At 50.2% G+C, this 27,943-nt stretch overlaps 3 protein-coding genes across 5 annotated transcripts; 2 read left to right on the forward strand and 1 right to left on the reverse strand.

The window, feature by feature from the left end:
• Nucleotides 1–8,460: 8,460 nt before the first annotated feature.
• On the forward strand, nucleotides 8,461–14,270 carry PRDX1 (peroxiredoxin 1). The gene is made up of 5 exons (XM_007480250.3): nucleotides 8,461–8,571; nucleotides 9,863–10,016; nucleotides 10,713–10,835; nucleotides 11,679–11,809; nucleotides 13,835–14,270. Exons 1-5 carry the CDS (start codon nucleotides 8,466–8,468, stop codon nucleotides 13,918–13,920), a joined length of 600 nt encoding a protein of 199 aa, XP_007480312.1. The 5' UTR covers nucleotides 8,461–8,465; the 3' UTR covers nucleotides 13,921–14,270.
• A 596-nt stretch (nucleotides 14,271–14,866) lies between these two features.
• MMACHC (metabolism of cobalamin associated C) lies at nucleotides 14,867–19,668 on the reverse strand. 2 transcript variants are annotated; one of them, XM_007480248.3, is made up of 4 exons: nucleotides 19,492–19,668; nucleotides 17,170–17,364; nucleotides 16,626–16,778; nucleotides 14,867–16,118 (listed from the first exon to the last, which is right to left on the reverse strand). In XM_007480248.3, exons 1-4 carry the CDS (start codon nucleotides 19,570–19,572, stop codon nucleotides 15,714–15,716), a joined length of 834 nt encoding a protein of 277 aa, XP_007480310.2. In that variant the 5' UTR covers nucleotides 19,573–19,668; the 3' UTR covers nucleotides 14,867–15,713. The 2 variants fall into 2 exon arrangements, with proteins under 2 accessions (XP_007480310.2, XP_007480311.2); XM_007480249.3 differs by lacking the exon at nucleotides 19,492–19,668 and adding an exon at nucleotides 18,446–19,404 and having other exon boundaries at nucleotides 17,170–17,284.
• A 512-nt stretch (nucleotides 19,669–20,180) lies between these two features.
• Nucleotides 20,181–26,358, forward strand: CCDC163 (CCDC163 homolog). 2 transcript variants are annotated; one of them, XM_007480246.3, is made up of 10 exons: nucleotides 20,181–20,313; nucleotides 21,001–21,040; nucleotides 21,246–21,424; nucleotides 21,519–21,600; nucleotides 21,726–21,885; nucleotides 22,153–22,220; nucleotides 23,625–23,692; nucleotides 24,019–24,119; nucleotides 25,492–25,619; nucleotides 25,951–26,358. In XM_007480246.3, the coding sequence occupies exons 3-10, from the start codon at nucleotides 21,374–21,376 to the stop codon at nucleotides 26,082–26,084; spliced, it is 792 nt and encodes a 263-aa protein (XP_007480308.1). In that variant the 5' UTR covers nucleotides 20,181–20,313; nucleotides 21,001–21,040; nucleotides 21,246–21,373; the 3' UTR covers nucleotides 26,085–26,358. The 2 variants fall into 2 exon arrangements, with proteins under 2 accessions (XP_007480308.1, XP_007480309.1); XM_007480247.3 differs by having other exon boundaries at nucleotides 21,004–21,040.
• The last annotated feature ends 1,585 nt before the right edge of the window (nucleotides 26,359–27,943 follow it).

Here is a 27,943-nt window from a genome sequence, read left to right on the forward strand (position 1 = left end):
TGATAAGAAAGGCCAGCTGCTTCCAGAGGAAGAAAGGATGGAGTCTGAACCCAGACGAAAGCAAACTTTTTTCACCTTCTTAATTTTTTTTTGTTCAAGTTTCCTTCCATAAAAGGATTAATTTGAAAAATGTTTGACATAACTGCACCTGTAAAATCCATATGAGATTGCTTACCATATCAGTGAGAGGGAAGGAGAGAGAATTTGAGGCTCAAAATTATTTTTAAAACGTTGGAAACTTTTTACATATAATTGGGGAAAAAAACCAAAATTTTAAAAAAGACATTTTAAGGGAATCGGGGACATTGTGCCTAGATTGGAGGCAGGTGGACGGGGCATAGGGCAGGTGAATGGAGGCAGGGCTGTTTTATCTGAAGAAGAAGCTTAGGTGGAACAAGGCTGCTTTCTTCCAATATAGAAAGGCCTGTCATTTCCCCACAGTGGTAGCTGCCTGGGCCTTCCCCTCTCAGTCTACCTGTCTTACATCTTTATATACATAAGGGTGTGTTCCCTTGGCAGAACCTTTAAGGTTGTAACAATCAAGTCACAGACTCAAGAAGAGGCAAACTCTGCCCACTGTACTCTGCCAGTTTTTAGAATGAAGGGAGGAAGAGCTCCATTTCAGATTTCAGTGGAGCTTTGTGTCTGGCAAAGGATGATGAAGCCTTCTAGAAGAGCTTTGGACAGATGCCTTGGATGATCCTTCCTATAATGATGTTTTTTTTTAAGTGTTTTGTCTTTTTTTTTTTTAAGGGAGAATCTCCTGGGGAGTGGTGGATACTACAGAAGCTGCCCACTGAGGAACAAGCCCAGGGATTTTACTGGGTCACCTGGCCTATAGAGATGCTGGGTTTAGGACCAGACCACCCCTGGGCCCAAGGCCTGTCCGCCAGGTTCTGAGATGTTCCTGCCACATGTACTTTACCACTATCTTAATTGAAATTTGTGCCCACTCTCCTCATGGATTCTGCACTTCTGCAGAAACTAGGCAGCTGTGGGTGGATGGAGCATCTCGGTGGTGTCAAATTCAATAGTGGGACCCATTAAACCATACATAAAACATATTGACTTAGTTTTAAAGTTTAATATATTCTATATTTTATTTTATTTTCATTTATTCTGTTAGACATCTCAATTTTGTTTTTAGTGGGTTCCCTGGCATTCAGGAGCTGAGGGCATCATATTGGATGCCTCTGGAGTAGATGACTTCTTACATTTCCAACTGTGGTTCTATAATTCAGTGCCATCAGAGGATGCTCAGGTGATAGCTAGCCTGTGATGGCAGTGGATCGTGACTGGGGTTTTGTTTTTTTAAACCCTTTCCTTCTATCTTAGAATCAATGCTAGGTATTGTTTCCAAGGCAGAGGAGTGATGAGGGCTAGGCAATTGAGGTTAAGTGACTTGCTTAAGGTCACACAGCTAGGAAGTATCTGAGGCAAAATTTGAATTTAGTACCTTTTGTGTCCAGGCCAGGCTGTCTATCCACTGACCCACCTGGCTGCCCCTCATGACCGGGTTTTATGGAACTGATTCTGGAGTTGTCTTCAGAGGAACAGATCTGGGAAGTATTGGGGGCTGGGGGACCTAAAAGGACAGAGCAGGAATCCCAGCTGCCTCTTATCCAACTGTGCCCCTTAGAAAGAAGGCCACAGGACTCTGTGAAACCCTCAGCTGCTTCCCAGCTTCCCAGTTATAGAGCCTCCTGGGCAGGGAGACCTTTTTACCTTTGTTTTTTTATGTGTGTTCTAAGAAATAGGAAGAACCGTATTCTTTCTCTCTCTCTTTTTCCCATTGTCTTTTTCCTCCACAGGAGATCTTATAGAAGTATCTCCATACAAACATCTCTAATTAAAAGATCTAAACATTAAAACATCTAAAACATTAAAAAAAAATCTACAGTGCCCACCCAAACACAGCTTGCCACCTTCTTGCCCCCTAGTCCTCGGATGCTGTGAAGCTGAGTTTTAGTTCTGGGGCATTGTTGATAGTGGGAACTCCAGGGGAAGTTGCTAGGGTCCTCCCACCTACTGTCACACAGCCTTGACTCTGACCACCTTCCCCTTCCCCTGAACCCCAAGCTACTAGAGTCCTGTCCTCACAACCCACACAAAGGTAAAAGTCTTCAAACCACCTAAGTGGGCAGAAAAACCCCCCAACATATTACAGTGTGAAAAACAGAGTTCCAGTTTATGCTTAAGGAAACTAGAGAAGATGCCAAGCCACCCCAGTTATTCTCTAGTTAACAGCTTTCAGGAAACAGAGTCCCAGCTACTTCCTCTGGGTGGAAGCTGGAGAAGTCAGTCTGTGGGAGAAGGTCTCTGTTTCCACTGGTCTGCCTTCTTGGCCTTCACCCACATACAGGAATCAGTATTTCAGAGGCTGGATCTAACCTCCCTTTCTATGCTGGAGTATCCCCTAGAATACCACCGCCATCCCAAACAGCCAATGATCCTCCATTCATTCATTCATTCATTCATTGAAACATTCTCTGTCCTGTGGCCCTTACAATTTCCATATTTGGATTTGAGCTGGACTTGCTCCAGACTACAGGGCTGAAATCTGACTCTTGGTTAATTCACTGTCTGCAGGCTCGAGTTCTCCCCTGGGTGCTCCACTTCCCATCCCCATCCCCCATCTACTTCCTCTCCCACTATGAAGCAACGGAGTCATTTGCTTTGATTCTGTCCCCTCAGGATGACTCTAAATTCTGTTGATGTGAGCTAACACAGCCTTCCTGGCTTTGAACGTTCCTTGGTGAAATTCTGGCTAAAAGAGAGCAGAAAGGAGGAGTTAAAAAGTTAAAAAAAGAGGACTTGATGGAATCAGCCTCTATGTCTTTGTCCAAGTCAACGACCATGATTTAGCTAAAGACACGGTCGTGTAGTGAACCTTTGGGAAAACCTTGTGGTTTGCATGGCCCCATAACGCAACAATCCTTGGGTCAGTAAGGGAGCATGGCAGAAAGCATTGGGGTGAAGACCAACAGAGAGAGAAAGAGGCAATTTTGTCAGCCAGATGTTGAGGATGGGTAGAAGGCATCTGGTGGCAGCTCCCCCTTCGCCCCTCTAGACCTCTAGATGTCACACAATCTATCTTCACTTGAAGATTTCAGGGCACGGGGACCTTGCACTTGCTTGCTCAGAGGATGAATTTCCAACAGACTGAGACACTACCACTCCCCCCCACCTTCTTTTAAAATCCTGGAAGCTTATTTTGGACTATTCCCTGGGAGGCTGCACTGGATGGGTGAATCAGCTCCTTTTTAACTCCTCCTTTCTGCTCTCTTTTAGCCAGAATTTCACCAAGGAAGGGCCCGATCCAGCTGAGTGATAATGGTGGGAATTCTGGCTCTGGGCCCTGAATCCCTCTGGCTATAAAATGGCTCTAATGAGGCCCTATCTATCTTCCAACAAGTTATGGGGGTGGAAACATCGTCATAAATGTGGGGAACCTTTGAAACTATAAAAAAGGTCATGGCAACCTCAGCAATGAGGGCTAATGGCTACCCTGAGCCCAGGGTGCCTGCATTACTCTTCTTTCCCAGGCACCATCACTATTTATTTCGTTAATGTCAAGGGGAGGGTATGGTGAAGAATGAACCTAGTCCTTAGAAGCTGTGATTGGGATAGAGCAACAATAGGAAAGGCAGGGTGGGTCTGTGTCAAGCTGACACTGAAATTCTCACAATAATGCCGTGTGACTCAGGGCAAGTCATCTGAACTCTGGTGTGAAAGCAGCAAACTGGGTGGGGTGACTCCTGGGAGACTTTCCTGCTCCAAGTGGAGGAGAAAGACCTCGGGACCCTAACCCTGTCTCCACTGTTGCTGCCAGTAGCCAAGAGCAGACATTCACCACTCTGGTCTAGACCAATTTTGATAGCTTCTTGACAGTCCTGGCTGCCTAAGGGATCTCCAAAATACTTGATAACAACTTTGGATTTCCCCCCACTATCAATGCCTCCTTCCTAGCTAAGGGCCACATTCCCTAATCAAGCAACAAGCATTTAATAATGCTTTTTAATAATAATTTAATTTTATATTACAATTAATTATAATTGTAAATTATAATTAATAATTTAATAATAATGCTTTTAATTTTGTAGGGGCATAGCAGTACTAGACCTGGAGTCAAGAGGGCCTGGGTTCAAAGTTGGCTTCAAACATTGCCTAGCTATATGACCCTGGGGAAGTCACTTAACCCCATTTGCCTAGCTAGCCCTTGTTCTTCTGAAGTCTTAGAGTTGTTACTAGGGCAGACAGTAAGAATTTACAGGAATTTCTAAGGTATTTATAGAGCGTCAAAGGTATTTGTGCCTGGTAGAAAGAGTGGAAGGGCAGGTAGGTGGTCCAATGGTTAGAGCACTGGGCCTGGAATCAAGAAGACTCATCTTTTTGAGTTCAAATCTGGCCTCGGGCACTTACTAATTGTGTGACCCTTGGCAAATCACTTAACCCTGCTTACCTCAGTTTCCTTCTCTGTAAAGGGAGCCAGAGAAGGAAATAGCAAACCACTCCAGTATCTCTGCCAAGAATATCCTAAATGGGGTCACTATGAGTCAGATATAACTGACCAGCAACAAAGAATGAGATAATACAAGTATAATCCAGATTGAATTGCTTGTCAGCTCTGGGACAGGAGAGGCAAGAAGGAAAGGAGACAGCTTTGGAGAATTTATGTGGAAAATTGCTTTTACATGTAATTGGTAAAAAAGAAATCAATAAATAATGCAATGAAACACTGCCCACTTGCAGGGAGCTTACATTCCATCCCGGGAGACAATAGGTCTCTAGACAAGCACAGACTGCACAAATATGAAGCGAATAACTACAATATAGAAGGAGGTAACTAGGGAAGGGGAGCCCCTGCAGTTGGGGGGCTCAGGAAAGGTTTATGCAGAAGGTGGGTGAGGCCCAAGTTGTATCTTAAAGGAAGAGGGACTCTAAGACATAGAAGAGGTAAAAAAGGGCATTTTAGATGTGGGAGGAGAGTTGGGGCTGGAAAGGTAAGTGGAGGCCAGGTTTGGGAGTCAGTGAATCAGTAGGGAGCCCCCTGGCTGTTCTGGCTTCTAGTGATCTCCCACCACCCATCATCCACACTGCCAGGCTCCCTAACTAAGCACCCAACCTGTGGCTCTCAGGGTCACTCCTCGGGCTCCCAAACGAGGGAGGCTCTTTGCTACTCCCAGGATAAAATGCAGCCTCCTTAGGCTGCTCTCGAGGGTCTCCCCTGGCTTCTTCTGCACTCACTGATTGTTCTGGCCATTCTAAAGGGTTCCCAGGAGGACCCCTTCTTCTACCCTTTCTTTCCCCCAGCACATGGCAGGCTGGGAGCTTACAACATAATCCGGAAAGACTGGGCCAGGAGGAAGGATTCACTGAGTACAAAGGCCATGTCCAGGGGGAGGAGAGGCCTGGATCCCGGAAGGGAAGGGGGTGGGGGTGAGGACAGAGCAGGGCTCCAGGCTCTGGGCCCAGCAAAGGTATCAGGTGTTACAAAGCCCACAGGAGCCTGCGGCCACGGGAAAGGGAGCTGCGACCCCCAGGCTCCTCTCTCATTCCTGACTCTAGCCCTGGTGGCTGCCCTCCCTGCCCAGGGACAACCCTCTCCCCTGACACCCCTTCCCATTGGTTCCTCTTGTTTCCCATGCAACCTTCTCACAGAATGGAGCCCAATCCCACCCTTGAAGCAGAATTCCCCCTCCAATATCCTCCACCACGGATCCCCATGCTTCTGACTGGAGACTTCCAGGGATGGGGGGCTCACTACCTTCCCAAAGAAACGGCTTCTGCTTCTGGTCAGCCCCCAAATCGAGGGAGGGTTTTCTAACACTGAACCTTAATTGATTTGGCCTTTTGGAAGTCTCCCCCTTTCTGTTCCCAGGCCTGAGAGACTCCCCAGAACATATCCGACGGAGCCCTAACGGTAAGCCCCAGGAAGGGAGGCTGTGGAGGGCGGGGCCTGGGCTCCTTTTTGCCTTTGTTCCGGGAGGCCCCAGCGGGCACTCCATCAGCTCAGGCCCAATTCTCTCTCTCCAGCTTCTCCTCCTGCTCCAGAAGGGGCTCCAGCGGACCGACACTGGCTCCCTATTGGCCCCAGAAGTGTCATTTTGGGCCCTGGTGCTCCCCTTGCCATGGCTCCTTCCTGAGCCTCATGTTCTTAGCTTGGGCCTAAGTGCTCCTAGCTTGTATTTTCCAGTGCTGCCTCGGTGGGTGCCAGCCCCTCGGGGCCGTGTATTAGCTGTATATTTGATGCCAGCCATTGGCGAACTCCACTGCCCTCTGCCTGGGCAGGCGGCTTGATAAATGTCTATGGACGGACTGGTTTTTAAACCCTTACCTCCTGCCTTAGAATCGATACCAACGATCAGTTCTAAGGCTAAGAGAGGTAAGGGCCCGGGGTGAAGTGACTTGCCCAGGGTCACACAGCCACCGGGAGTCAGAGACCAGCCTAGGCCACCTGACAACCACTTGGGGCTGTGTGGGAGGCGGGGCGGTTGGGGGCCCTCTGCTACCATGAGATTAGACTGTTCCTTATTATTATTGCTATTGTTCTTTTAAAGCTCAGCACAGACCCGGGAAGGTGGGAAGGCAAGGGAGTTTTCCCGCTCGTGAGGCTCCCCTCTCCCGTGACGTCACGGGCGGGGGTAAGGCTCCATAGGTGGCCTCGGGGCAAGGCTAGAGGCCCCCCGGGGGGAGGGGCGCTCGGAGCCTGACCTCAGGAAAGTGCCGAGTCATGCTGAGCGCGCCGGAGAGACAATGGGGGTGGGGGTGGGAGACGAGGGGATAGGGCATGGCCTAGGGTACGGCCCGCCCCCTCCCGTCCCTTAGCCTCTCGCGAGATCTCGTGGGACATAAAGGCAGTGTCGGGCGCACCTTCCTCGCTTTTTCCAGGTCGTCTTCACGTGTTTGTTCTTTTTCGGAACTGTGTGTGCGGATCCTATTTGGTGAGGCTGGGGCGCTGCCGGCACCTGATCTACTCGGGGTCGTGCACATTTCGCCCTTCTCTTGGCGGTGGAGGGTGGGCAGAAAGGCTGGGGAAATCTTCTGGCGGGCCAGCGCCCCCCCCGGATCCGAAGGCCGATCATTGGCTTTCGTGGTCACGTGGCCCGCCTGGGTGGGGGCGTGTTCGGGAACCTTCGCTGAGGGGTGTGGGGGGGCGGCCACCTCTCATCCGCTAAGGGAGAGAGCTGAGGCCCAGGCGTGGGAGGGACCGACGGAGAAACTGAGGTACAGATCGGGGAATCGAGGGAACACTTCTCCCCGCGGCGGAGGAGGGGGCCTCGGGAGTAAAGTAGATCCTGCGTCCGGAGCCCACCCCCTCTCCGTTTTGGGTCCTCTCCCGTGTATTCTTGGGCTTGGCTCCCTGCAGGAGCCGCCTTAACCTCTAGTCTCAGTTTTCCCCTCCGTAAAGTGTGTCCCAAGGACACGGGCAGTCTCCTTAGGCGCAGCAGTCCCTACTTCTTCCTTAGTGGGACCCTTGGGGGCTATGATGCCGAAGGGGTGGAGGGTGGAACATCCAGCCTAAAAAGCCGCGACTGAGTCCTGCGGTCCCCTTGGGCGCTCCAATAAAAGTGCTTTTGGGAAGCTGAAGAAGTGACCCTACAGGCCGTGCAATGCTTGCGGTCACTCAGGCAGCTGGTGGTCAGTGCTGGGCCTGGAATCGCGTGTCGCCTCAAACCAGACCCCAGCCTTGACCCTGCATTAGTCGTTTTGCCTCTATCTGAGCTTCTGGGTGAGGAACCGGATAAGAGGTGTAAAGGGATGGGGGTCTACTGGTGTCCGTTCCCTTCCAGTCTAGTGATGGGTGAGATGGGGAGTTAGCCCGGGGGGGGGGGGGTAGGTGGGGGGTGGCGGCTGAGACAGGCCAGATAGAAGCTGATGGCAGAAATCAAGAGAGGAAGGAAGGAGAGGGCATTGGGCACGACAGGTGTTGTCCTCCCTGGCCCCCCTTGGCTTGGAAACACTCAGATTGGAAACCAATTCAGCTTGATACCTTATCTCTGCTTAGCACAAGCCTCAGTTGCCTTCCATCCAACGCAGGCACCAGAGCTCAATCAACCACCTCCCTTCTCTTCCCCGGGGACTGGCTGCTTTGGGAGAGGGCCTTCCGTGCAGCTGGTGAGGAGGATCCCTGTAGGAGAAGAACCAGGGCTTGAGAAACCAGTGGCTCTCTAAGTGCCGGGGGCAGCCCCCAGCCAGGACTTTACCTTAAGAACTGAGACTAGGCAATCTTGCAATGTGTGAGCTGCAGGCTGAGGGCTCCTCACTGGAAGTTGGTCAGGGTTCGGCCTGCCCCCAGGGTCACCTGTGGTAGGTGAGCTGCTTTGGGCCCCCTAAGGGGGAGCCGCTTGGGCTGCCTTCAGAATGGGGTGTGGCAACTCTGGAGAATGAGCTTGGGGCCGTTTCTGGAGACAGCTTTGTCCAGCTTCATTCTGCCTCTCTCTTGGTCTACAGTGGCTGTCACCATGTCGGCAGGAAATGCTAAGATTGGGCGCCCAGCCCCCAATTTCAGGGCCACAGCTGTTATGCCAGATCAGCAGTTCAAAGACATCAGCCTTTCTGACTACAGAGGTGAGTTGAATTGCCCGAAATTGATTTACATTTCTTGATTAGCAAAATCTCCATAACAGAAGCAGCTTTGAACCCTTTCTGGGTGCCTTCCACCATAGCTGAAAGAGGCAAAGACCTTCTCCCCACTGGAGATGTGATGATCCCACTCCTCCCCCCTTGAGATGCAGGCTTATTTCCATCCTGTCTGCCTCTAGTTCCGATATTGAAGGGCTTGGGAATCTATCTCCCTTTGTATAAAGCTTTACGACTTTGGTGGCCTGGAGAACTTTGGCCAGCCTCTTTCCTTCTGGGGCTCTCCTTTCTTGTGCCTTGACTTAAGACTTCACTGCTTCTAACTCCCTTCCTGAGGAGCGATGGTAGGGGTGGAGTGACAAAAGAACAGAGCTCTCTTCTTCCATAGTTCTCAGGCCTCCAATGTTTCCTGGGTTCCAAGAGTATCCACATTCCTTAGCACATACAGCTTCCTTTCTTTAGTGCTATCTCCTTGTGGAAGCTGATGAGAGTGAGGCCAGTCATGGTGGAGTCTGGGCCTTTTACAGGTTAGCTGGTTGGCAGAGTTGGGGAGGAGGTGTGGCTCTTCATCGAGCCCCTACCCCCAGAAAGTAGCTCTCATTGGAGTGCCAGTGGTTCAAGATGCTTTCCTCTTGCAGGTACTGAGAATAGGGGAGATTCTGGCCTTAGTCTCTTGAGAATTAGAATCAAATCTATGTCCTTTAGACAGTAGATGGAGGCAGGCCTTGTGGAGAGGACTTAAAGAGATTCTGGGGTCTTGCTGAGAGGCCCAACATCTGGATTTCAGTTCTAGGAATCCTGCTTTCCTAGCACCTTGACTGATCACCTGAGCCTCACTTCCTCTATTATAAAGAAAGATCTTTACCTACCTAGTTAACAGGGTTTAGCTGTCATACCTAGGCTGACCAATTCTGGTAGTCTTATCAGTGAACGAACCTATACAGGTGTGGGAGAAAAGGGTAGAGGGGCTTGCTTTTTTACCAGGCAAGTCTCCTTCCAGTGGGGCTGGGATACAGAATAAAGAGCTTGGTGCTCAATCCTTGGCTAGCTAGCTTATGACAGCTTTAACTTGTCAGAGCACAAGCTTACCTGTACATTGCCTAGCACAGCTTGGCACTGTGTTTGGGGAGAAGAATGCATTGGGTGGAAGGCACTTGGGTCTGGCCTCTTAGCCCCTTCTATCTGTGTGTAGGATGTGTGTATAACTGCCAATTTAGGATTCCCAGATCATTCAAGAAACCAGGCGACCTGAACTCATCAGTCCCTCTTTACCATCCAGGGAAATATGTTGTGTTGTTCTTTTACCCCTTGGACTTCACCTTTGTGTGTCCCACGGAGATTATTGCATTCAGTGATCGGGCTGAAGAATTTAAGAAACTCAACTGCCAAGTGATTGGGGCTTCTGTGGACTCCCACTTCTGTCACCTTGCCTGGTAACTATTCTTGTACCTTGGAAGTAGTGGTGTGAGGACGGCTTTCCTGAGCATTGACTTGGATTTCTTAGTTAATGGAGGACTTTGACCTGGGGCTCCTCAGTACAAGTCAGCAAACACTAAATAGTTATACCTCCCAGTTTCTTAGAGGAATAGAACAGTCGCCAGATCAGTCTTGTCAATGAGAAAACATTGATGCTGTATTTCCTACCTGGTAGGCAGGCATTGCTAAGTATTAAGAGTACGAGGAAAAGTAAAAATTTTCTAGAAGTTCAGTCTAATGGGGCTGAAAATGATGTGCAAACAGGCTCTAGATCCAGAGAAATGAGAAGGAAATATTCTTGGAGAAAGCAGAATTTGAGATGAGGCTGGAGAGGCATTACTGTATAAGGTCATTTGAAGAGAGAAGAGTCTTGACAAAAGGCAACTGGGCTGGTGAGAGGAGAGCAGAAGAGGCAGGGCTTAGCTGAGGAATCCAGCAGTCCAAGGGGTGGATGTCCCAGCCCTTAATTACTGCAGGCCTAGAGAAGGGCGCATGCCATGCAGTTAGCTCATACTCTTTAATAAAGTCAGAAGCACCTTAAGGGCACTTTGGTGTATTTCTTCCAACCTCTTCCTTCAGGAGGTCCAACGCCTGAATAAGAACTTGCCATACTAGTTCAGTTGCATTGTGTCTCTTGCCTTATTTTTCTCCAGGGTAAACACAGTCAAAAAGCAAGGTGGCCTGGGACCTGTCAATATCCCCCTGGTGTCTGATGCCAAACGCACTATTGCTCAAGACTATGGAGTCTTAAAGGCAGATGAGGGAATTTCATTCAGGTGAGCATTGCTATATTACAAAAAATGGAGTTCAGCTGCTGCGTGATTCTTCTTAGCCATACATCTGTCTGCTGGAGCCTAGAAAGGAGTAGATAAGACTCCTTACTGAATGTGATACTTGGGACCTAGTTCTCAAGTTTAGGGTGTTTAAAGACCCATTCTTTTTTCTCTATTTGAATAAGTTTATTTAGTCAATTTAGAACATTATTCCTTGGTTACAATAATCACATTTTCCTCCCTCTCCTCCATCCACTCCCCCCCCCCCCCCAACAGCATTTCATTGGGTATTACTTGTGTCCTTGATCAGAACCCATTTCCATGTTGTTTACACTAGGATGTTCTTTAGAGTCTACATCCCCAACCACATATCCCTTTGATCCATGTATTCAAGCTCAAGCGGTTGTTTTTCTTTGGTGTTTTTACTCCCACAGTGTTTCCTCTAAATGTGGATAGTGGTTTTACTCATAGATCCCTCCATTGTTCAGGATCACTGCATTGCTACTAATGGAGAAGCCTATTATATTTGATTGTACCACAGCGTATCAGTGTACAATGTTCTCCTGGTTCTGCTCCTCTCGCTCTGTATCACTTCCTGGAGGTTGTTCCAGTCTCCATGAAATTCCTCCACTTTATTATTCCTTTTAGCACAATAGTATTCCATCACCAACATATACCACAATTTGTTCAGCCATTCCCCAACTGAAGGTCATCCCCTCATTTTCCAATTTTTTTGCCACCACAAAGAGCACAGCTATGAATACTTTTGTACGTGAAAGACCCTTTCTCCTGATACAAACTGGCTCCTTCAGTTCTAAAATTCCACGGTGTCGACTTCTTCATTAGGGGTCTCTTCATCATTGATGAGAAGGGGATCCTTCGACAGATCACCATCAATGACCTTCCTGTGGGCCGCTCTGTAGATGAAACTCTGCGGCTAATCCAGGCCTTCCAGTTCACAGACAAGTATGGTGAAGGTAAGTCTCAAGAGCAAATGAGTGAGAGGACACTAGGCCACTGAGGGAAAGGGCCATCTTAAGTACTAGGGAGGACCAGGTTGGGTTTTCTTAGCTTCCAGGATCCCAGCTTTTGGGGTCAAATCCTGTCCTGAAATGTGAGGACTTGGGTACATGGGATGCTCCTCCTGCCTTATTCACTTGGGTATGTGTACTGCTATAGATATAATTGAATAATATTCTGTGGCATAAAGCTGATACAGAAACTGAAAAGGGAAGAGTTTATTCTTGAGTCAGGAGAATAGCTTGGGTCCCTTGAGTTAAGGGTCAGACCTGGCCTCCCAGGACTATCAAGTCCAGGCTGGAGGGGTTGGAAGACCTCCCCAACCTTACTTTGTTAGCCCCTGGGAGTTAGGATAAAAGGTGACAACCAGGAGTACTGGGCACTGACTGTAAGGGCAAGATATGGGGCAAGATGACAGTTCAGCTGAACTAGGTAGCAAACCTTTGACTCAGCCCTACCAAAATGAGTGTTTTGAGAAAAAGTTGAGGCAATTGCTCATCCTGTGCACCCTTGTTTTGCCATAAACACTGGGGGGGGGGAGGGGCTTTCTCCCCAGTCTCACTAGTTCTACTCCCATTTTAGGTGGAGGTATGGGGGGGAGGGAAAGGATCTGCCCTTAGGTGTTGTAGATGATCTATGCATTGTTGGGAGTGGCATAGAATTAGCTGGACTTGCTTTCTATAACCCTGGGGCGAAATTTTATCTTAAAAGGGAAGGAGGTTCTCACACATCTGGTTATTTTACATAAAATCTCATTCTGAGCTCTCTAAGTAGCTCCTAATGATGATCTCCTTTTTGTTTTAATCCTTAGCTTCACTCCCCTCTTAGAATCAATTTTTAGACAGAAGAGCTGTTCGATGGGATTACTTGCCTGAGGCCAGAGTTGAACCCAGGTTTTCCTGGTACTCTTCACTGTGCTATCTAGCCCCTCAAGCAACCCCATTCTACAGTTGAGGAAAACTGATTTCAAAAGTGACTTCTCTTTTCCTTTCCTAGTCACTGAACAAGGGGAGGATTTTTGGAACCCAGCAATGTGTCTTTTAATCTAGCACTTTATCTCAGTATGAGCTCACATATGAATCCTGTTAATGATATCCACCATCAGTATTGACTGGTATCTTGTTCCTTCCCTTAGCAAGTACTGAAGCCCTTTAATTGACTCTCTGGGAAAATGTCTGACTTCTGGAAACCCAAGTGTAGGGGAAGGGACCAGTCTAAGGCTTCCCTGGGACATGGCAGATGGATTCCAGAGCTAAAGCCACAAGTGGGATTTAAGCACCCATTTAAGCACTGGATTACTTGTCTAAGACAGGACAGAAAGGGCATCATGGAAGCAGTTGGAAAGGAAGAGAAACTGTGGAGATAAAAGATGTCTCATGCAGCTCTTCAACCCTTTCTTGTTAGTGGCTCCCCCTCCTCCCAGCATGCCTTGCTGTAAGGTGTGAGGCCTGCACAGTGGCTGATAGCTAGGCATTTCACCTAGAGTGGCCATAGTGGGCAGCACAGAAGTTCCTGAGCTCCCAGAGGAGAGTAAGAAGGGCACGGCAGGCCAGGCCTGTACCTGCCTCTGAGGCCCTTGGACAAGTCCATGATCAGCTGAAGGATAGGGGCCATGGAAGTGTGTCTGAAGGCATCTAGTCTTCTCTGTCCTAAAGTTGAGGGGCAGGAGTACAGGAGCCTGAGGAGAGTTTAAAAATTCCTTGTTATGGTCTGGTGCCAGTTGAGAGGTTGTGGAACCCAGGCTTAGGTAGGCCAGCCCCTAACATTAAACCAGATGAATTGAACGCTATTTTCTGGGCTTTATTGAGTGACCTTGTGCTCGGGGTTGAGTGCTTGCAGCCCCCATCTGTGATCCTCCTTTGTGTATAAGGCTCAGCTATATGTAAAGAGCTGGCAAGTGACCCTTAGGAATGGGGGATGAACTCTCCCTGGCTTCTGAAAGTGAGAGATGGAAGGTCAAAGCCACCCTTTTTGTCTTTCAGTGTGCCCTGCTGGCTGGAAACCTGGAAGCGATACCATCAAGCCTGATGTGAAGGGGAGTAAGGAATACTTCTCTAAGCAGAACTGAGCTGTTATCTGCTGAAGATATCCCGATGTAGGGGGCCTGGGGACACACCTAGCTGCTGTCTGCAGGTCAAGGGAAAACAAAACACGCCTGACCCTTTCCCAAGCTTTCAACTAGAAGGCCTTCATAGGGGAGCCAAGACACTGTGGGGGGTAGCTGGGCATATCCGCACCTCATGGGCCTTGATTCAGATCATTCCTCTCAGGGCAGCAGTTGAGCTCCTGCCTTAGGCCTGCTGTGTTTCTTTCTCTTTAATGACCAAGTGCTGTTAACAACGTTTGTACCGTAGTCGGCCCTTGGGGCTTGAGCTCATCTGATATTTTTGTAGTTGTATTAAACTTGTCCTAAGAAAACTCTTCTGGGGGCCTTCAGTCTATGCAGACAGAACTTGCTGGATATATCTAAGCACCTGAGTTAGGGGCAAAGAGCTTTTCACCTCTCCATCCCAGGGAGGGAGTGGCTGCTAGGAGCCGGAAGGCATTTAAAAACAACTGGCCTGAAAAGGGAGGTGGTCATGAAAAGAAGCATTAAGATTTACAGGTGTCAAGTGTCTGCCCTCAAGGAGCTCAAAGTCATGCCAAGGAAAATCAACAGGCAAGGCCCCGCTAGGTGAGACTGGGACCTCAGGTTAGCCAGGCCATGAGAATCCAAGTGGGGAGAACAGCCTGGGGAAGCACATGGAATGCCTTCTGTGTTAAGTGCTGGGGGGGTGGGGAAGAGGCCAGTTTACAAAGACTTAGAATAGGATAGTGGATGCAGAGAGGGGAGAATGTGATTGGGCCATACCTGCAATTTAGAAAGATAAACTGGGCAAGGGGGGAGGATGCACACACAAAGGATATTGTCTGTTTACAGGATTTGGCAAAGATGGTTTATGGGTGGGCAAGAGGACTCAAATACCCTAGAGAGTATAGCACTACCCCCCCCCCCCCCCCATAAAACACACCAGTTTTTAAAAGCTACAAAGCACATGTATTATTTGATACTCAACTGTGAGGTAAGTACCATTAGCAGTGTTGTTTTCCAGGACTCAGAAATGGGCTGAGCTGTAGACTCAAGCTCATGTTCTTTGCCCTGTGACCTTGGGATAGGGATGGCTCCTTCTAAAGTCAAGGCCACTGTCATGGGTTCCACAATGGTTTGCCTCAGGGACCTTCCTCAGAACTCGGGGAAGATCACTATCCAAGCAAGACCCTTTTCCAAAGACAGTGCAGGTATAGCAGGAACTTGGGAGGCCACCAGACAAAATGAGATTCTTGCTGATGGGGAAGTTCTCTTATGGATGAGGTGTTAATCAGGTCTCATCCTCAGAGTTTAGCACACAATCAGGACTGCTAAAGTCAGCCCTGTCTCTGAACTGTGGTCTAGGGAGGGCCTGTTCCCAGAGCACTCAAATAACTAAGATTAAGGAATGGCCTGGCTCAACTGCCCCTTTTTGAAATAACTGCTCTAAAGCAGGATTCTGGTGGAGGGAAGGGATTAAAATGGCTGGAGAAAGTATATGCCCATTCCTAAAGCATTTCAATCCTTATCCAGGGGGTCTCCTATTCCTTCCTTGAGGGAAAGTAAAGTCAAGCTCATGACCACCACCACCCTTACATATGGGAACCTTGAGGATCAGTAGTAAAAGGGCTTGGAGGCTCAGGAACTTCCTGCCCTGTCCCATCTCAGCTGCTACCAGAATAGTTTCCTAGGATCTCTTAAAACCAAGTTCTGCCTATCCCTTCTTTGGTCCTCATTCTCCATACCCAAAAAACCCCAACTTTGTGCAGCTCAGGCTAGAAAAGGGACCTGGACTAGGTCCCCTGTGGTACAGGTGCAAAAATCCTAGGGGCAACCAAATGCCCGACCCAGTTTGGGTCCACTGTCTCTTTGGGCTGAACCTCCAAAGGCTTGTGGGGGTCTAGGGGGGTGTCCTGGAGTAGCCTCAGCAGGTGAAGTCGCTGGGCAGGTGGAGTGGAGAAGTAGGTCTTTTGCTCTTCAGAGTAGCGTTCCACAGGGACCACAACATCACGATAAGTCCAGTCTTTCCAGTGGAAGTTGAAGCTCTCCAACAGAGCAATTCGTCCCTCTTGGGTGGGCACACAGTCAGGGGGTGCTAGGGGTGGCAGGTCCGGCACCTCTACCCCTGGAAGCAGCACCACCCCCCGTATGGCAAACCAGCCCCCATAACGGGGGTGGATGCACACACCAGCTATCTTCTGAAGGAGAGAGAGAGAAGGAACCCTAAAGGCTGAGTCCGTGGACCTGAAGCTCCTTCACCCCCCGGGGAGGGCATGAGTAATCAAGTCTTTCCCCTGTCCCAGCTGAAAGCTTTATAGTTATGCCACATAAAATGAAGGATTGGAGGCAGGCTCCAGGGCCCTAAATCTCAACCCTCAAGAATGTAGCCCAACTTGCTTGAATGCAGGAACCCTTTTACAGCATTCCTGAACAAAGGGGATGGACAAGGGGTTGGCTGAGGGTCACCCAAGGGCTGGGTTGAAGTCAGGCCTCCTGACCTCTTCCTCTAACCCCAGCTAGTGACAGGTGCCACTGATGCTATCTCTAGGGAAATGATCACTTGAGACAGGCTTAGGTTCCTCCCTTTCAGCAGGGTTGGCTGGAATAAGAGTAATCTTAATAGGATCCCTTTTCTCCAGTCCCCAGGGCCTTCCTTTCTGCCCTCCCTGCTCCCAGGGTGGGCCTCAAGGGTCTACCTCACCTACCTTGTTTCCCCAGGGGTCAGATCCCACATCTTGTCGCCGGTAGTAGTAGGCAGCCCCTGCCACGTGGGCAGCTGTCTGAGCCAGGAGTTTTGGGCGCCGGTTCGGGTGCATGTCATAGTCTGTGATGAAGTCTATCTTCTGCTCTGGAAGGTTCTAGGATGGATAGAGATAGTCATCCCAGCACAAGTAACAGTCCCCTGACTATCTGCCAGAGAGAAAGATGGAGCCCCTGACCTGAGGTGAAGGGCTTGGGTGATCAAAGGATGCTACTACATGTCTGATGTTGGCAGTGGGGCAGGGGCCTGGAATGGTTTCTGGCTCAGGAGGGAAGTCAAAGGTGGGGAACTCTTGGGAGTCTTCCAGGGCTTTGGCTGTGAAATAAGTAGGCCTCATTGAGGGAGAGGCCAGAAGCAAAGAGGCTGCCTGGGGAACAGGGGTGGGGGCCAGCCTGATATCTGGAAGGGGACTTAAGAGATCATCTAATTTAGGGAGGGGAAGATATTTCCTTGGAGTATCACAGGAGGAGCAGAGGGATTGGCTTTACCTTCTGGAGTTGGGTGAAGTGGTAGGCTACGCACTGGTCCACTGGGTCCTTCAGAGGCTGTAGGTGGGCACTTTGAAGAAAGGGTTTGAGGGCCCGGTCAAACATGGCAGGTGTGCTGAGGACCACAAAAGCAAGTGTGGGCCCAGGCAGGGGCAGCTGGAAGGCTGGAGGCAGCAATGCATTGTACCATCCCACCTGGACAGAGACAGGCAAAGTGGGCTCTCCAGAGATCCACCAGGTCAAACTTTTCCCCATTCCTTGATCTCTACTCAACGCTGGCCACTGAAAGAGGCCTTTACAAGTCCCTTAGGACCTCAAGTGGTCCTCTTCGATGAGGGCAAGGAGAATGTTGCCAATTTATAAAGGGAGGAAGGGAGGAGCCTGGTCTACCAATGTGCCAGAGCCCAGTGACCCTGGGCCAGTCCCTTCCTCTGTCACATGACCACAAGTCTTGGAGCATACCCCCTTACTGGGCAGGGTTGGACCATCCATCTGGGCTTAGGTTTCCCAGCCCAGGGCTGGCGCTCTCTACTTCCCCGACTGGTTGCTGGTCCTCAAAGCAGAGGAGCTGGCAGGAAGCAGCAGAGGGTAGTGACAAGTTAAAAAATGAAAGGACCAGTGATGCCTGGAGAGGTCAATAGGAGAGGGACATTGTGTGAGCAAAGTCACAGCTGAGAGGAGGAGGAGAGAGAATGAGCCTTCCAGCAAGCAGCCTCAGGCTAGAGGAATCAATATCAATATCAAAGTCAGCACTGGGCCTCAGAGCTGCTGCCTTAATATCATGCTTAGGGTCAGTGCCAGGCATCATAGCTGCTTTATAATTGCACTATTTTCTTTGCCTGGAAGCTCTGAATTTGGTCTGATATTCCTAAACATTTTCAAGAAGTGACCAGTGAAAGCTATTTTCATTTTTGCCCATTTCTGTTCTCAAGAGATGTGGGCATGACTTCTTGTCCAAGTGCTAGCTTTGGTTGTGGCTTTCAGAGTCTAATTATCTCTTCTTGATCTATTTATTTTTAAACCCATACCTTCCTTCTTAGAATCAATATTTTGTATTGGTTCTAAGGCAGAAGAGCGATAAGGGCTATGCAATGGGGGTTAAGTGACTTGCTCAGGGTCACCCAGCTAGGAAGTATCTGAGGCCACATTTGAATCCAAGACCTCCCATGTCTGGGCCTGGTTCTCAAACCATTGAGTCACCTACCTGCCCCTCCCTGATCTATTTTATATGAAGTACTTTAAATTTCCTTCTGCTTTGGAAAAAAAAAATTCTTACTGTCTCATGAAGTCATTTGTTTGGTCATTTTAAGTTTCAAGGAGTCTGTTTCTTGGGTAAGGTTTTATATATCCAGTGCTAAGCAGTTAATCTTCCAAGTCTTTTCCCATTGTTCTCATTTTTTCCAATTCTTTTCTCAAGCACTCTCTTCAATTATTTTTTTTTTCACTTTCTAAATTTCTTCTAGGAACTCTGGTTGACCTTAAAACCAAGGCTTGTTTTTGATGCTTTGCTTACTGATGTTTTGGAGTCATTCACTGCTGAGTTTGTGTCCTTAGGAGACCTATGATTTTTCTTTATACTGGGAACCTTTTTTTTTGCCCATGCTTCCAGCTTTATTTCTTTATTTAGTAGTTTGTGTTAGTGTCAGGTTCTATGAACTTCTGGAAGGGATGTTTGTGTCCTTTTCATTATATTTTTGGGTCCTGTACTTGCTTTCTCCTTGTACTAGCTTTTTTATTCAGGCTAGATATCTGTAAACTTTCAGTGTACCCAAAGCATGATATTCTCCTAGCTGGTCCCTGTCTCCAGTCTCCTGCGCCCTGCTGGCTTGGAAGAAAGGCTCACTGTAACTTTTCCTTGGAGGTTGTCATCTCTGCTCGGTTTAGTGCTCTCCTGTATTTCTGTCAGGAGTAATTGTGGATGAGAACCTCTCCTACTCTGCCTTCCTGGGCGGTCTCCGGGCTCAGTCCAACGATCAAGGCCATGCTGGGAACCACATGTCTAGGGCAGTCACCAGATTTTGGGGGGATTGGTGGTCATGGTCTGGGAACCACATCTGGGGGACTCCGTGTTAATGACAGAGGAGGCTCCGGTGGCCCCACCCCCCTCGCCTATCCCCTCACGCCGGCCAGGGGTTGTTCCAAGGACAAACGACCTTTGGCTAGACCCAAGACGGGGCCTGGCTGAGGCCGAAGGGCCAATATGGGCATCAGGCAAGCTTCCCCTCCCCTCACTGCCCGCGTGCCCCACAAACTCCCTCCCCCTCCCGCACACCAAACACGCGTTTACACAAGCAAGACACGTGCGAGGCTGCGCATGCACACCTGGAAGGGATGCACCTCGAAGCCGAACGGCTCTAGCGCAGTCCGTATCCGGCGCTCCAGCTCAACCACCCTCGATTCCATCGCGTCGCGCCGCGTAACGTAGCCCCAATGCAAGGCTCCTCTGGACCGGCGCAGTTCTGTCTGCAGCTCCCACCTGGCGCCGCAGGCAGCGTGCTCTGCTACAGTTCATCGCGCAGGCGTGATGGGACAACAGTGTCTCAGTCTGGCGTGTTGCGCTTCCCGGTAGGGTTCGCGGCCGGCGTCGGCGGGTGGGGCGCGCGCACAGCCTTCTGGGAGTCGTAGTTCGGAGGTCGCGCACAGCCCGTTGGGACCGCGGGAGGTTGACTCAGTGTTCCAGGGGGCCCCGCGGCGGAGCCGGCGCGCCAGGTTTGAATTGGGTGGCGTCGGTGGGGGCGGATCAGGGGCCATGGCTCCTGTGTCTGGGGGCCGGGCCGTAGCGGCAGCGGGCTCTGCGGTTCGGAGCTCTCGCTGAGTCCCGAGCTTCTCGAGCCCAGGCCTCCGCGGCGGTCCTGGACCGCCCCCCCGCCGCCTCTCACTCTGAGCGTCTCGGCCTGGCTCTGGGGCAGGCCCGGCCTGACCCCCGGAAAGTCCTGCGCAACCAGCTCACTGTTGGGGCCAGGCCGGGTGCCCTTGCCCCACGCCGCTCCCTTGCTGGAGCCCTCGGGCCCCGGCTGCGGCCTACTGCCCTCCGCCCTGGAGCCACCGTGCCTCAGACTACCCCCAGGGTCCGAGGATTCCAAGTGGTCCGAGCAGCTGGACTCACTCCTGCAGGCCACCGATGGCAACGTGGCCCGGATCAAGGTGGGCAACCCGGGCTGGGTGTCGCGGGAAAGCCCCTGGCGTCCTAGGTCTCACCCACCTGGCAGGCCCATTTTATTCTGGGAACCCGGTGACATTCCCCTGCTTACTGCCCACGCCCCGCCCCGCCTCTGAGGGTGGAGCTCGGAATGGCTCCGCCTCCTAACAGCCACACCCACTTCTGGGAACCCGGAGTTGTCTTAGAGGGAAAGCTTTACTACATCTGGTCCCCCTGAGCTTTGTCTGACTATACTCCCCAAGGTATGCTGGAGTTAGATGGTACCTAGAGTGCTCCACCCTGAGCTGGTCTTGACCCTTCAGGGAGTCTCGAGTTGGAGAGGGGTCTGGGGTCTTTTCTGCTGCCCTGCTGCCTCAGTGACCCTAAGGTCACAGAGAGCCTCCTTGTTCTTATTTCTTGGGGGCTCCTATGCCCCTTTCCTGGCAGAATTAAAATGACATTAGATTGGAGTCTGACCTTCAAGCTTCAGTTTGCTTGTTCTAGTTCTAACCTGCTTTTGGGACTCCTTTTCCTTACTTGTAAGATGAATTGGACCAAATAGACTGGAAAGCCCCTGAAGGTTTTAGTGTTTTTAAGCCAAAGGAGGGTGGGGAGAACTCAGGTCTTGCTCCAAAGAGAAGAATCTGACCGCTGATATTTATCCCTTCTTGTTTTCCCCTTCTGTTCCACAGCAGCATCTCTGCCCCCTTGGGGTCTCTGCAACTGGTGATTGTAAGTGTGTTATTCTCCATCCCTCTCTCTCCCAGATTTGGGGTTTGACTTATTTGTTCCCTTCCCTCTGGCTCTGACCATTTCCTTCCATCTTCTACCCCAAGGGAAATCTGGTCATCTCTGGGCCCTGAGAACTCCATCTTTCTCCAAAGAAAGGAGCTGGTTCATGAGGCCCAGCCTTGGTTTCACCCTTTGTTTCCTGTAGCAAGCCTGACTCCTTCTGGACCCTGGATATCCCATTCTAATCCTGAAGGGGAACTGCCTCGTCAGATCTGGACTCTGGAACCCCCCACTGAAGGGAAGACCTGGGATGAAGCCTGTTTTTCCTTATCGATGTGGGAAGAAATTGCCACTCTTCGAAGCCAGCTCCGGACCCAGGCCCAGGTGCTGTGGGGCATGTATCTGTGGGGTTGGGGTAGAGGGCCCTCTTGCACCTCTGGGACCCAGGAAAACTGTTTTTCTTCCTGGTCTGATCCAGGTGACGGTGCTAATGAGTCAGGCTATCCAGGGTCTGATGGAAGACAGAGAGCATCAGAAATGTCAGATTGATGATCTAGAAGGTAACCCCTATGATGAAGGGCCCCCACAGCAGACATTCCTACATGAAGCCCTATGGGATCAGCCCCTACTGTGGGAGAGGGAAGCAGGAGTTGTTGGGTAGGGATGACATTTTCCTGCTGCCCAGATGAGCTGGGCCGGCTTCGAGGGACTCCTGAAGGGCGAGCAAGATTGGAGCAACGAGTAGAAGACCTGAACTCAGAGCTACAGAACCTACGGCGGCAACTCCAAGCCCGTCCAGGGGAGGCCAGCGTGACTGCTCTCTTGCGCCAAGAGCTACAGAATGAGTGAGTACTGATATCCTGGGACTCCATCACACATGGCCCCTAACTGGCCTATCCCCTAGCCTTTCCCAGGCAGGCTGATGGTACCCTCCAGGGAGTCTCATCTGCATAGATTTTGATGGGGTGTTCATACCAGAGTACTTGTTCTCTGCTCTCTGTTAGAGGAGCAGGATTGGCAAGAGGGTAGTGGGTATGGGGGTATCCTCTTCCCTGCATAGCTTTACATAGGAACCTTGGAATCCTGCCTCACTGACCCCCTGACCCTTTTAGCCGCCAGCTCCTGTGGGAGGAATATGAAGCTGTTCAAGGGGAGCTGAAGCTTTTTCGGGACCAACTGGGTGAGCAGGCCTCCCTTTCCAATTCTCCCACCTCTTCCCCCTCCCTTGAGGCCTCTTTGTGAATTTCAAAATGGTTCTTATGAGTTGGGGAGGCAGGAGATGCTCTGGCTGAGAGCATAAATTGACCATTTAACTGCCAGAGTGGGGCGGGCAGGCCATTTTTCTCTCTAGATTTGAATTTCCTCACCTACAAAATGAGAACATTGGATCAGATGAATTTTAGAGGTTCTTCCAGCCCTAGTCCTAATGATCCTTCCCATTCTGGAGAGAGGATGAGTATGGGGGCATCATTCACTTAGTGAGCTTTTTAACTTTTTTTATAAAGTCCATACATTCTACCTTAGAATAAATACTGTGTATTTGTTCCAAGGCAGAAGAGTGGTAATGGATAGGCAATGGAGGTTAAGTGACTCACCCAGGGTCACACAACTAGGGAGTGTTTGAGGCCAGATTTGAACCTAGGATCTGATCTATTGACCTGGCTCCCAATCCACTGCACTACTCAGCTGCCCCTCAATGAGCTTTTATCCAGTGGGCCCTGCTGTGGACACACTTCTGTGATAGGTACTAAGCCAATGATCAAGTTTATGGAAGATTACGGCTCTGCCCTTTGGCTGCCTACAGGCCACTGGAGGCACCTAGGCCGGGAATACAGGCAGCTGGCAGTATAGCAGTAAGGTAGTGATAGGGAAGGGGGGGGAAGTGGGCTTGAAGGAATTATTTCAGGTGGAAAAGGGACGGGGAAGTCATTCCAGGTATTGGGAACAGCCTAAGCAGAGGGCGGATGCCAGAGAGCACAGTATGGGTTCAGGATAGGAAGACCCATGTGTAGAGAAGAGTGATACCATATGAGTTGAATAAGATTAAGGGAGACTTCTGTCGCAGCAATGGAGAATGACTGAAAGTGTTGAAATGGTCATCCATCCATCCTGAGGGCTGTGGGGAGAGGGCAAACCCTCATCTACTTGATTGTGGGATCCTTTGGAGCTCAGTTCCCTCCATCCAATGCAAACATGTTAACGGGCATCAAAGAATGGGAGGAAGTAGGGAGGAGGGAAGGAAAGGAGAGGAAAACAGAAAGGAAAAAGGGGGAAGAAGGAGGGGAGAAAGGGGAAAGGAATGAAAGGAGAAAGGAAGGAGAAAAGGGAGAAAAAAAGAAAAGGAGGGAAGGAGAATAAAAGGAAGGAAAGGAGGGAGAGGAAGAGGAAAAGGGGGAAGAAAGAAGGGAAGAAGAAAAGAAAAGAGTAAGGAAGGAGAGAAGGGAAGGGAGAATGGAGAAGGGGAAGAAGGAAGGAATATTGAAAAGAAGGGAATAGGTTTGAGTTCTGGAAGGGAGAAAGAAGGAAAGTCTTTTCCTTTCTTTGCTACAGGGTCCAGGTTGCTGACCTTCTCTCTCTCCCTCAGGTCAGCAGCAGGAATTGTTGCTGAGGCAGATGGCTGAAGCCAGGCAAGCACAAGGGCGGAGCTGGAAGGTAGGGGTCCTGTAACCCCAGCATTTAAAGGTTCCTCCTCCCTGACAAGGGGTTATCCTTGAAAAACATCTTGAGATGGGCAACCTTGGGCCAACTCTGATGATTTTTCTCCTAGCCTTATAGGAGGATGGAGTGCCTTGGAGAAATGGTATTACTGCCCCCTATTCCTACAGCACCCCTTTAGGGAGCCCCCCTTCTCACTGTCCTCTAAATTCCCCTGGCCAAGGACCCTGACTTATTGAGAGTACTGTGGGGGACAAGGGAGGATGGCCTGGGTGAAGGAAAAGGTCTAAGGCCATTGCCGATGTGGGGTTGTGCCTGGACAGGTACTGGAACAGTTACAGAGTGATCAAGAAGGCCACTGCCGGGTGGTGGATGCTGCCAGGGAGGAGGCCCGGGATGTTCGGCAGGAGATTGATCTTGTCAGGTCTGGGGCTCAGGCTGGGGCTGGGAGGGATTCAGGGGAGTGGCTGAATAGAGGGACCCCTGGTTCTAGGAGAGGTCAGGGAGGAAGGAGATGGGTCACATTTATTGACTTGACTTTGGGAAGTTACTGGATTTTCTTTTCCTTGTGTTGACCATGAAGTTGGGGACCTCTTCCTACCCCTTGGTATCCCCTCTGCTTCTACATGGCCCAGTCCATGTAGAAGTTCAAGAGGACAAGAAGGAGGGCCAGAGCAGGGGGTACAGTGAGGCAGAGCTTGAGATAGGATTTGGCTCCTAGGCTTAGCCCTGATACTGGCCAACAAAGCCATCTGTCCTTGTTATAATCCTCTTGCTGGACAGCCAGAGGGGGAGGTGAAACATCTTTGGAAGAGTCTTGGCCCAGATCCCAGACTTCAGAGGAGGAGGAGGCCAGCCCCACTCTGGTCCCAGACCTGTTCCTTTGGGAGGAAGAGAACCCAACCTTTATTCTGGAATCACAGATGAGAGAGAGGGGCCCTGAGCCCAGGCTCATGCAGCTGGAAGGCATTTGGGCCAGGCTTTGAACCCATACTTCCTAGCACCCTGCCCAGGGCAGAGAGGGAGCAGGTGGCATAGTGAAGAAATGGGAATTCAAATCTTGTCTTGGACACTTACCAGCTGTGTCTGTGTCCCTCAGGCTCCTGATCTATAAAATGGATTGTTTTGAGGATGAAGTGAGATAGTGAGCCCTATAAATGCTGTTCTTTTTACTGTGCCCTCTCCCTCTCTCCAAGCTTGCTGGAACAGATGGTTCGTTTCCTTAGGATCTTGAAGGGCTAAGTTCTGCCTCCTCTGTAACCAAGAGCAGGCTACTTCACCTTTGGGAGTAGCTTATAAAACCTCTAGTTAGTCATTAATATGGGCAACGAAGATAGAATGGATAGAGTGGATAGAATCCTAGGTTCAAATCTGACTTCAGATACTTTCTAGCTGTGTGACCCTGGATAAATCACTTAACTCTGCCTCAGTTTGTCTCTTCAACTATAAAATAAACTGGAGAAGGACATATTAAACCACTCCAACATGCCTCCTATGTATCAGACATAGGGCACCCTGCTATAAGCCGTGGGGACACAGAGGCAAAAGCTAACAGCTCCCTTTCCCTTCCCCAAGGGCATTTTCCTGTTTCCTATTTCTCTAAGCCCAAATTCTTATTCCACATCACAGTGTATTCCTCCTCTCAACTCCCATGGTTTCTGTGACCCTCATCTTCCATGTAGGAGAAACTGAGTCACGTTTGGGTATGGGTAGAGGCCCTGGCTCTGTGAGGCTCTGGCATCAGGCTCTGGCCCCTTCTCTAGGACTCTGTTGCCTGACCCTGAGGGCCCCCACAGGGCCATGGTGTGTTCTCTGCAGGCTCAGCTTCGAGGGGATCCTCCTCGGCCAGACTCTGCAGTCTCTAGCTCTGACCTGAGCCTCCTAGACAGTGACAGCAGCTGGGATATACCTTCTCGGGAGGCAGGTGGGTGAGCCTGGTAGGCCTGTGAGTGTGTTTCCCCTCACTACCTCCCCCATCCTGTCCCCAACTACAGTCCTTGGTGCCTAGGGTAAATTAACAGTCTTCCTGCCTGCTCCCTTTCAACCTTCACCTTTCACTTCAGAATTGACTGTCTTTTGGGCAGGGTTAGTCCTTATTTTCTTTAAGGGTTTCCAGCCACAGGCTATAGTCACATACCCTCTTTCCTCTGCCCCCTAAAACTCCCTTGATCCCTGGGGAGATTAATGAACCAGGATAGAGGAAGGCCCTGAAATAGCTGCTTCTCTGACCACTTCTCTGGGCCTGCCCCACTCAGCCTTGCCAGCAGACCCCCATAGCAACACTGCATCGAGCATTGAATCCAGCACGGAGCTCCTCACTTCTACGAGGAGTCCCCAGACATCCAACCGGTCGAACCAGGCACCCAAGCTGCTCCTTAGTGACCTCTGAAAGGGCTGACCAGCACTCTGTCTTGGCCTGTTGAAGGACAAGGGACAGCCTTGGGGCAAAGGGGAGAGAGAACTGAGGGAAGCATCTCATTCCCCGTAGCCTCCCCTTTCCCGGGAGCCTTGAGGGGCTGTCCCTCCCAAAGGATTTGTTGATGGGCTGCTGGCCCCAAATCCTTGCAGCCTGCTTACTGGCTCCCTTCTGTCCCTCTCATCTCCCCCCAAGATTTCTCCCTTTCCCCCATCCCCCAAATCTGGAATAAAAAGTGTTAACTCTATCCTTGCCCACTGTAGTCTTTGGAGAAAGTTCCCCCAACCAGGGTTGAAGCTGAACCCCAGAATGCCAGGCCTTTAGCATGTTGGGGGATTCAATGGGGGCTTTCATTTCTCATCCATCTTGGATAGGTTGGAGTAGGCCTTTCCCACCCCCTCCAGCTTCTCTGGGTTGGGCCTGGTTGTGGGAGTCTCTTTTCGTGGCAGGCTGTGGTATTCCTGGTAGGCTGGTATTCAGCAATGCCATGAGCATTAAAGATGATGCATGGAGAGTCAAGGGTAGGCCAGTGGAGTTCCTTTCAGTGAAGCTGAGGCTCTAGCCCCAGTGCCTAGACTGAACAATAATGTATGGGCCCAGGGTCTGTGGCTGAGTAAAGCAGCAGAATCACTGCTTCCATCTGGCATCTGGTCCCAGGGGTACAGTGGACATTCCTCTTAGTAGAAAAAGGCTTTGAATGCCACTCCACACTCCAGGTTATTTTGGAACAAATGCAAGAAGGCTTCAAGGTAAAAACAAGGATAAGAAGAGACCCAAAAGAGGCTTAGGAGGAAGGGAAAGGAGGATTGCTAGGGACTCTTCCCAAGGAGGGAGCAGCTAAGAGTTGGTGCTGTTGAGGGAGAACCATTTGAGTCAGGTCAGAGACCTGGGCCCGTGGATGATGGCTCCTCAGGAAGGGCACTGAGGCGCTTGTTTGCCAACCTGATAGTCCCAGAGTTCTGCCTTCCTGGGTTACACATAAAAGATGGAGGGCTTGTCAAACCGAGTGGTGTCTGTAACCATCTTTTAGTGAGCCATACAGACACATTACTGCCACCATGATTGAGGCATCATTGCTATGGCCTGTAGGGAGTCCTGGCTGGGGACCTCAGGCATTGCTTTGTTCTCTGCTTTTTGAGAAATAGGTTGTAGGATTAAAGAGCAGGTTAAAAAGATGTTACCTGGAATGGACTTGGGATCCTGGCTTAAAACAGGAATGCTGGGTAAGGTACCCAAGGAATTAAGAGCGAGCACGTGTGTGCGTGTGTGCGTGTGCGTGTGCGTGTGTGTGTGTGTGTGTGTGTGTGTGTGTGTGTGTGAACCTGCTTGTCCAATTACTTCTCATCAGGCTGAAAGACTGAAGAAGAGTCAAAATGCCCAGGTATTCACAGGAGCAGGCAATCAGTCTGCAGGTTGGTGTGTCTATACTTAAGCTATGTGCTCAGGGCCACAGAGGAGGACAAGGGTGGGAGTGCAGTTTAGGCCAGAAGGGAAATAGAACCATCATAGTCCATTTCTGGATGGTTGGATAAAAGGAGCAGAATAGGGAAAGAAGGTGATGGCCCAGCAGCGTGCCTTAAGAAATACTAAAATGAGAAATCCCAGGTCCAGATAAGTTTATCTGATGCTGTCCTGGTCACTCCCTTCTGGAGGGGCTAATATAGGTGTTTTACAGATGATGAAACAGACGGAGGGGCAGTGACTTGCCCTTGGCCTCACAACTAGAAAGCATCAGAGGCCTGGTCTGAACTCCTTTCTGATGAGGGTCCCAAGAACCCTTGTGAGGTCCAGCGTAGGACATGCCAGAGAGCCCTCCCAGGCCTTGGCTGGGC

The sequence above is a fragment of the Monodelphis domestica genome, chromosome 2 (assembly GCF_027887165.1).
Source record: "Monodelphis domestica isolate mMonDom1 chromosome 2, mMonDom1.pri, whole genome shotgun sequence".
Classification (NCBI taxonomy): domain Eukaryota; kingdom Metazoa; phylum Chordata; class Mammalia; order Didelphimorphia; family Didelphidae; genus Monodelphis; species Monodelphis domestica.

Excerpts from the sequence above, each read along its gene's own strand:
- PRDX1 (XM_007480250.3), top strand. The coding sequence starts at position 8,466 with ATGTCGGCAGGAAATGCTAAGATTGGGCGCCCAGCCCCCAATTTCAGG. Across the intron at positions 8,572-9,862 it reads CAGCCTTTCTGACTACAGAG|GGAAATATGTTGTGTTGTTC; the intron begins GTGAGTTGAATT and ends TTTACCATCCAG. Across the intron at positions 11,810-13,834 it reads CACAGACAAGTATGGTGAAG|TGTGCCCTGCTGGCTGGAAA; the intron begins GTAAGTCTCAAG and ends TTTGTCTTTCAG.
- CCDC163 (XM_007480246.3), top strand. The coding sequence starts at position 21,374 with ATGTGGGAAGAAATTGCCACTCTTCGAAGCCAGCTCCGGACCCAGGCC. Across the intron at positions 21,425-21,518 it reads AGCTCCGGACCCAGGCCCAG|GTGACGGTGCTAATGAGTCA; the intron begins GTGCTGTGGGGC and ends GGTCTGATCCAG. Across the intron at positions 21,601-21,725 it reads TCAGATTGATGATCTAGAAG|ATGAGCTGGGCCGGCTTCGA; the intron begins GTAACCCCTATG and ends CCTGCTGCCCAG.
- MMACHC (XM_007480248.3), bottom strand. The coding sequence starts at position 19,572 with ATGGAATCGAGGGTGGTTGAGCTGGAGCGCCGGATACGGACTGCGCTA. Across the intron at positions 17,365-19,491 it reads TCGAGGTGCATCCCTTCCAG|GTGGGATGGTACAATGCATT; the intron begins GTGTGCATGCGC and ends GTCTCTGTCCAG. Across the intron at positions 16,119-16,625 it reads CTGACCCCTGGGGAAACAAG|AAGATAGCTGGTGTGTGCAT; the intron begins GTAGGTGAGGTA and ends TCTCTCCTTCAG.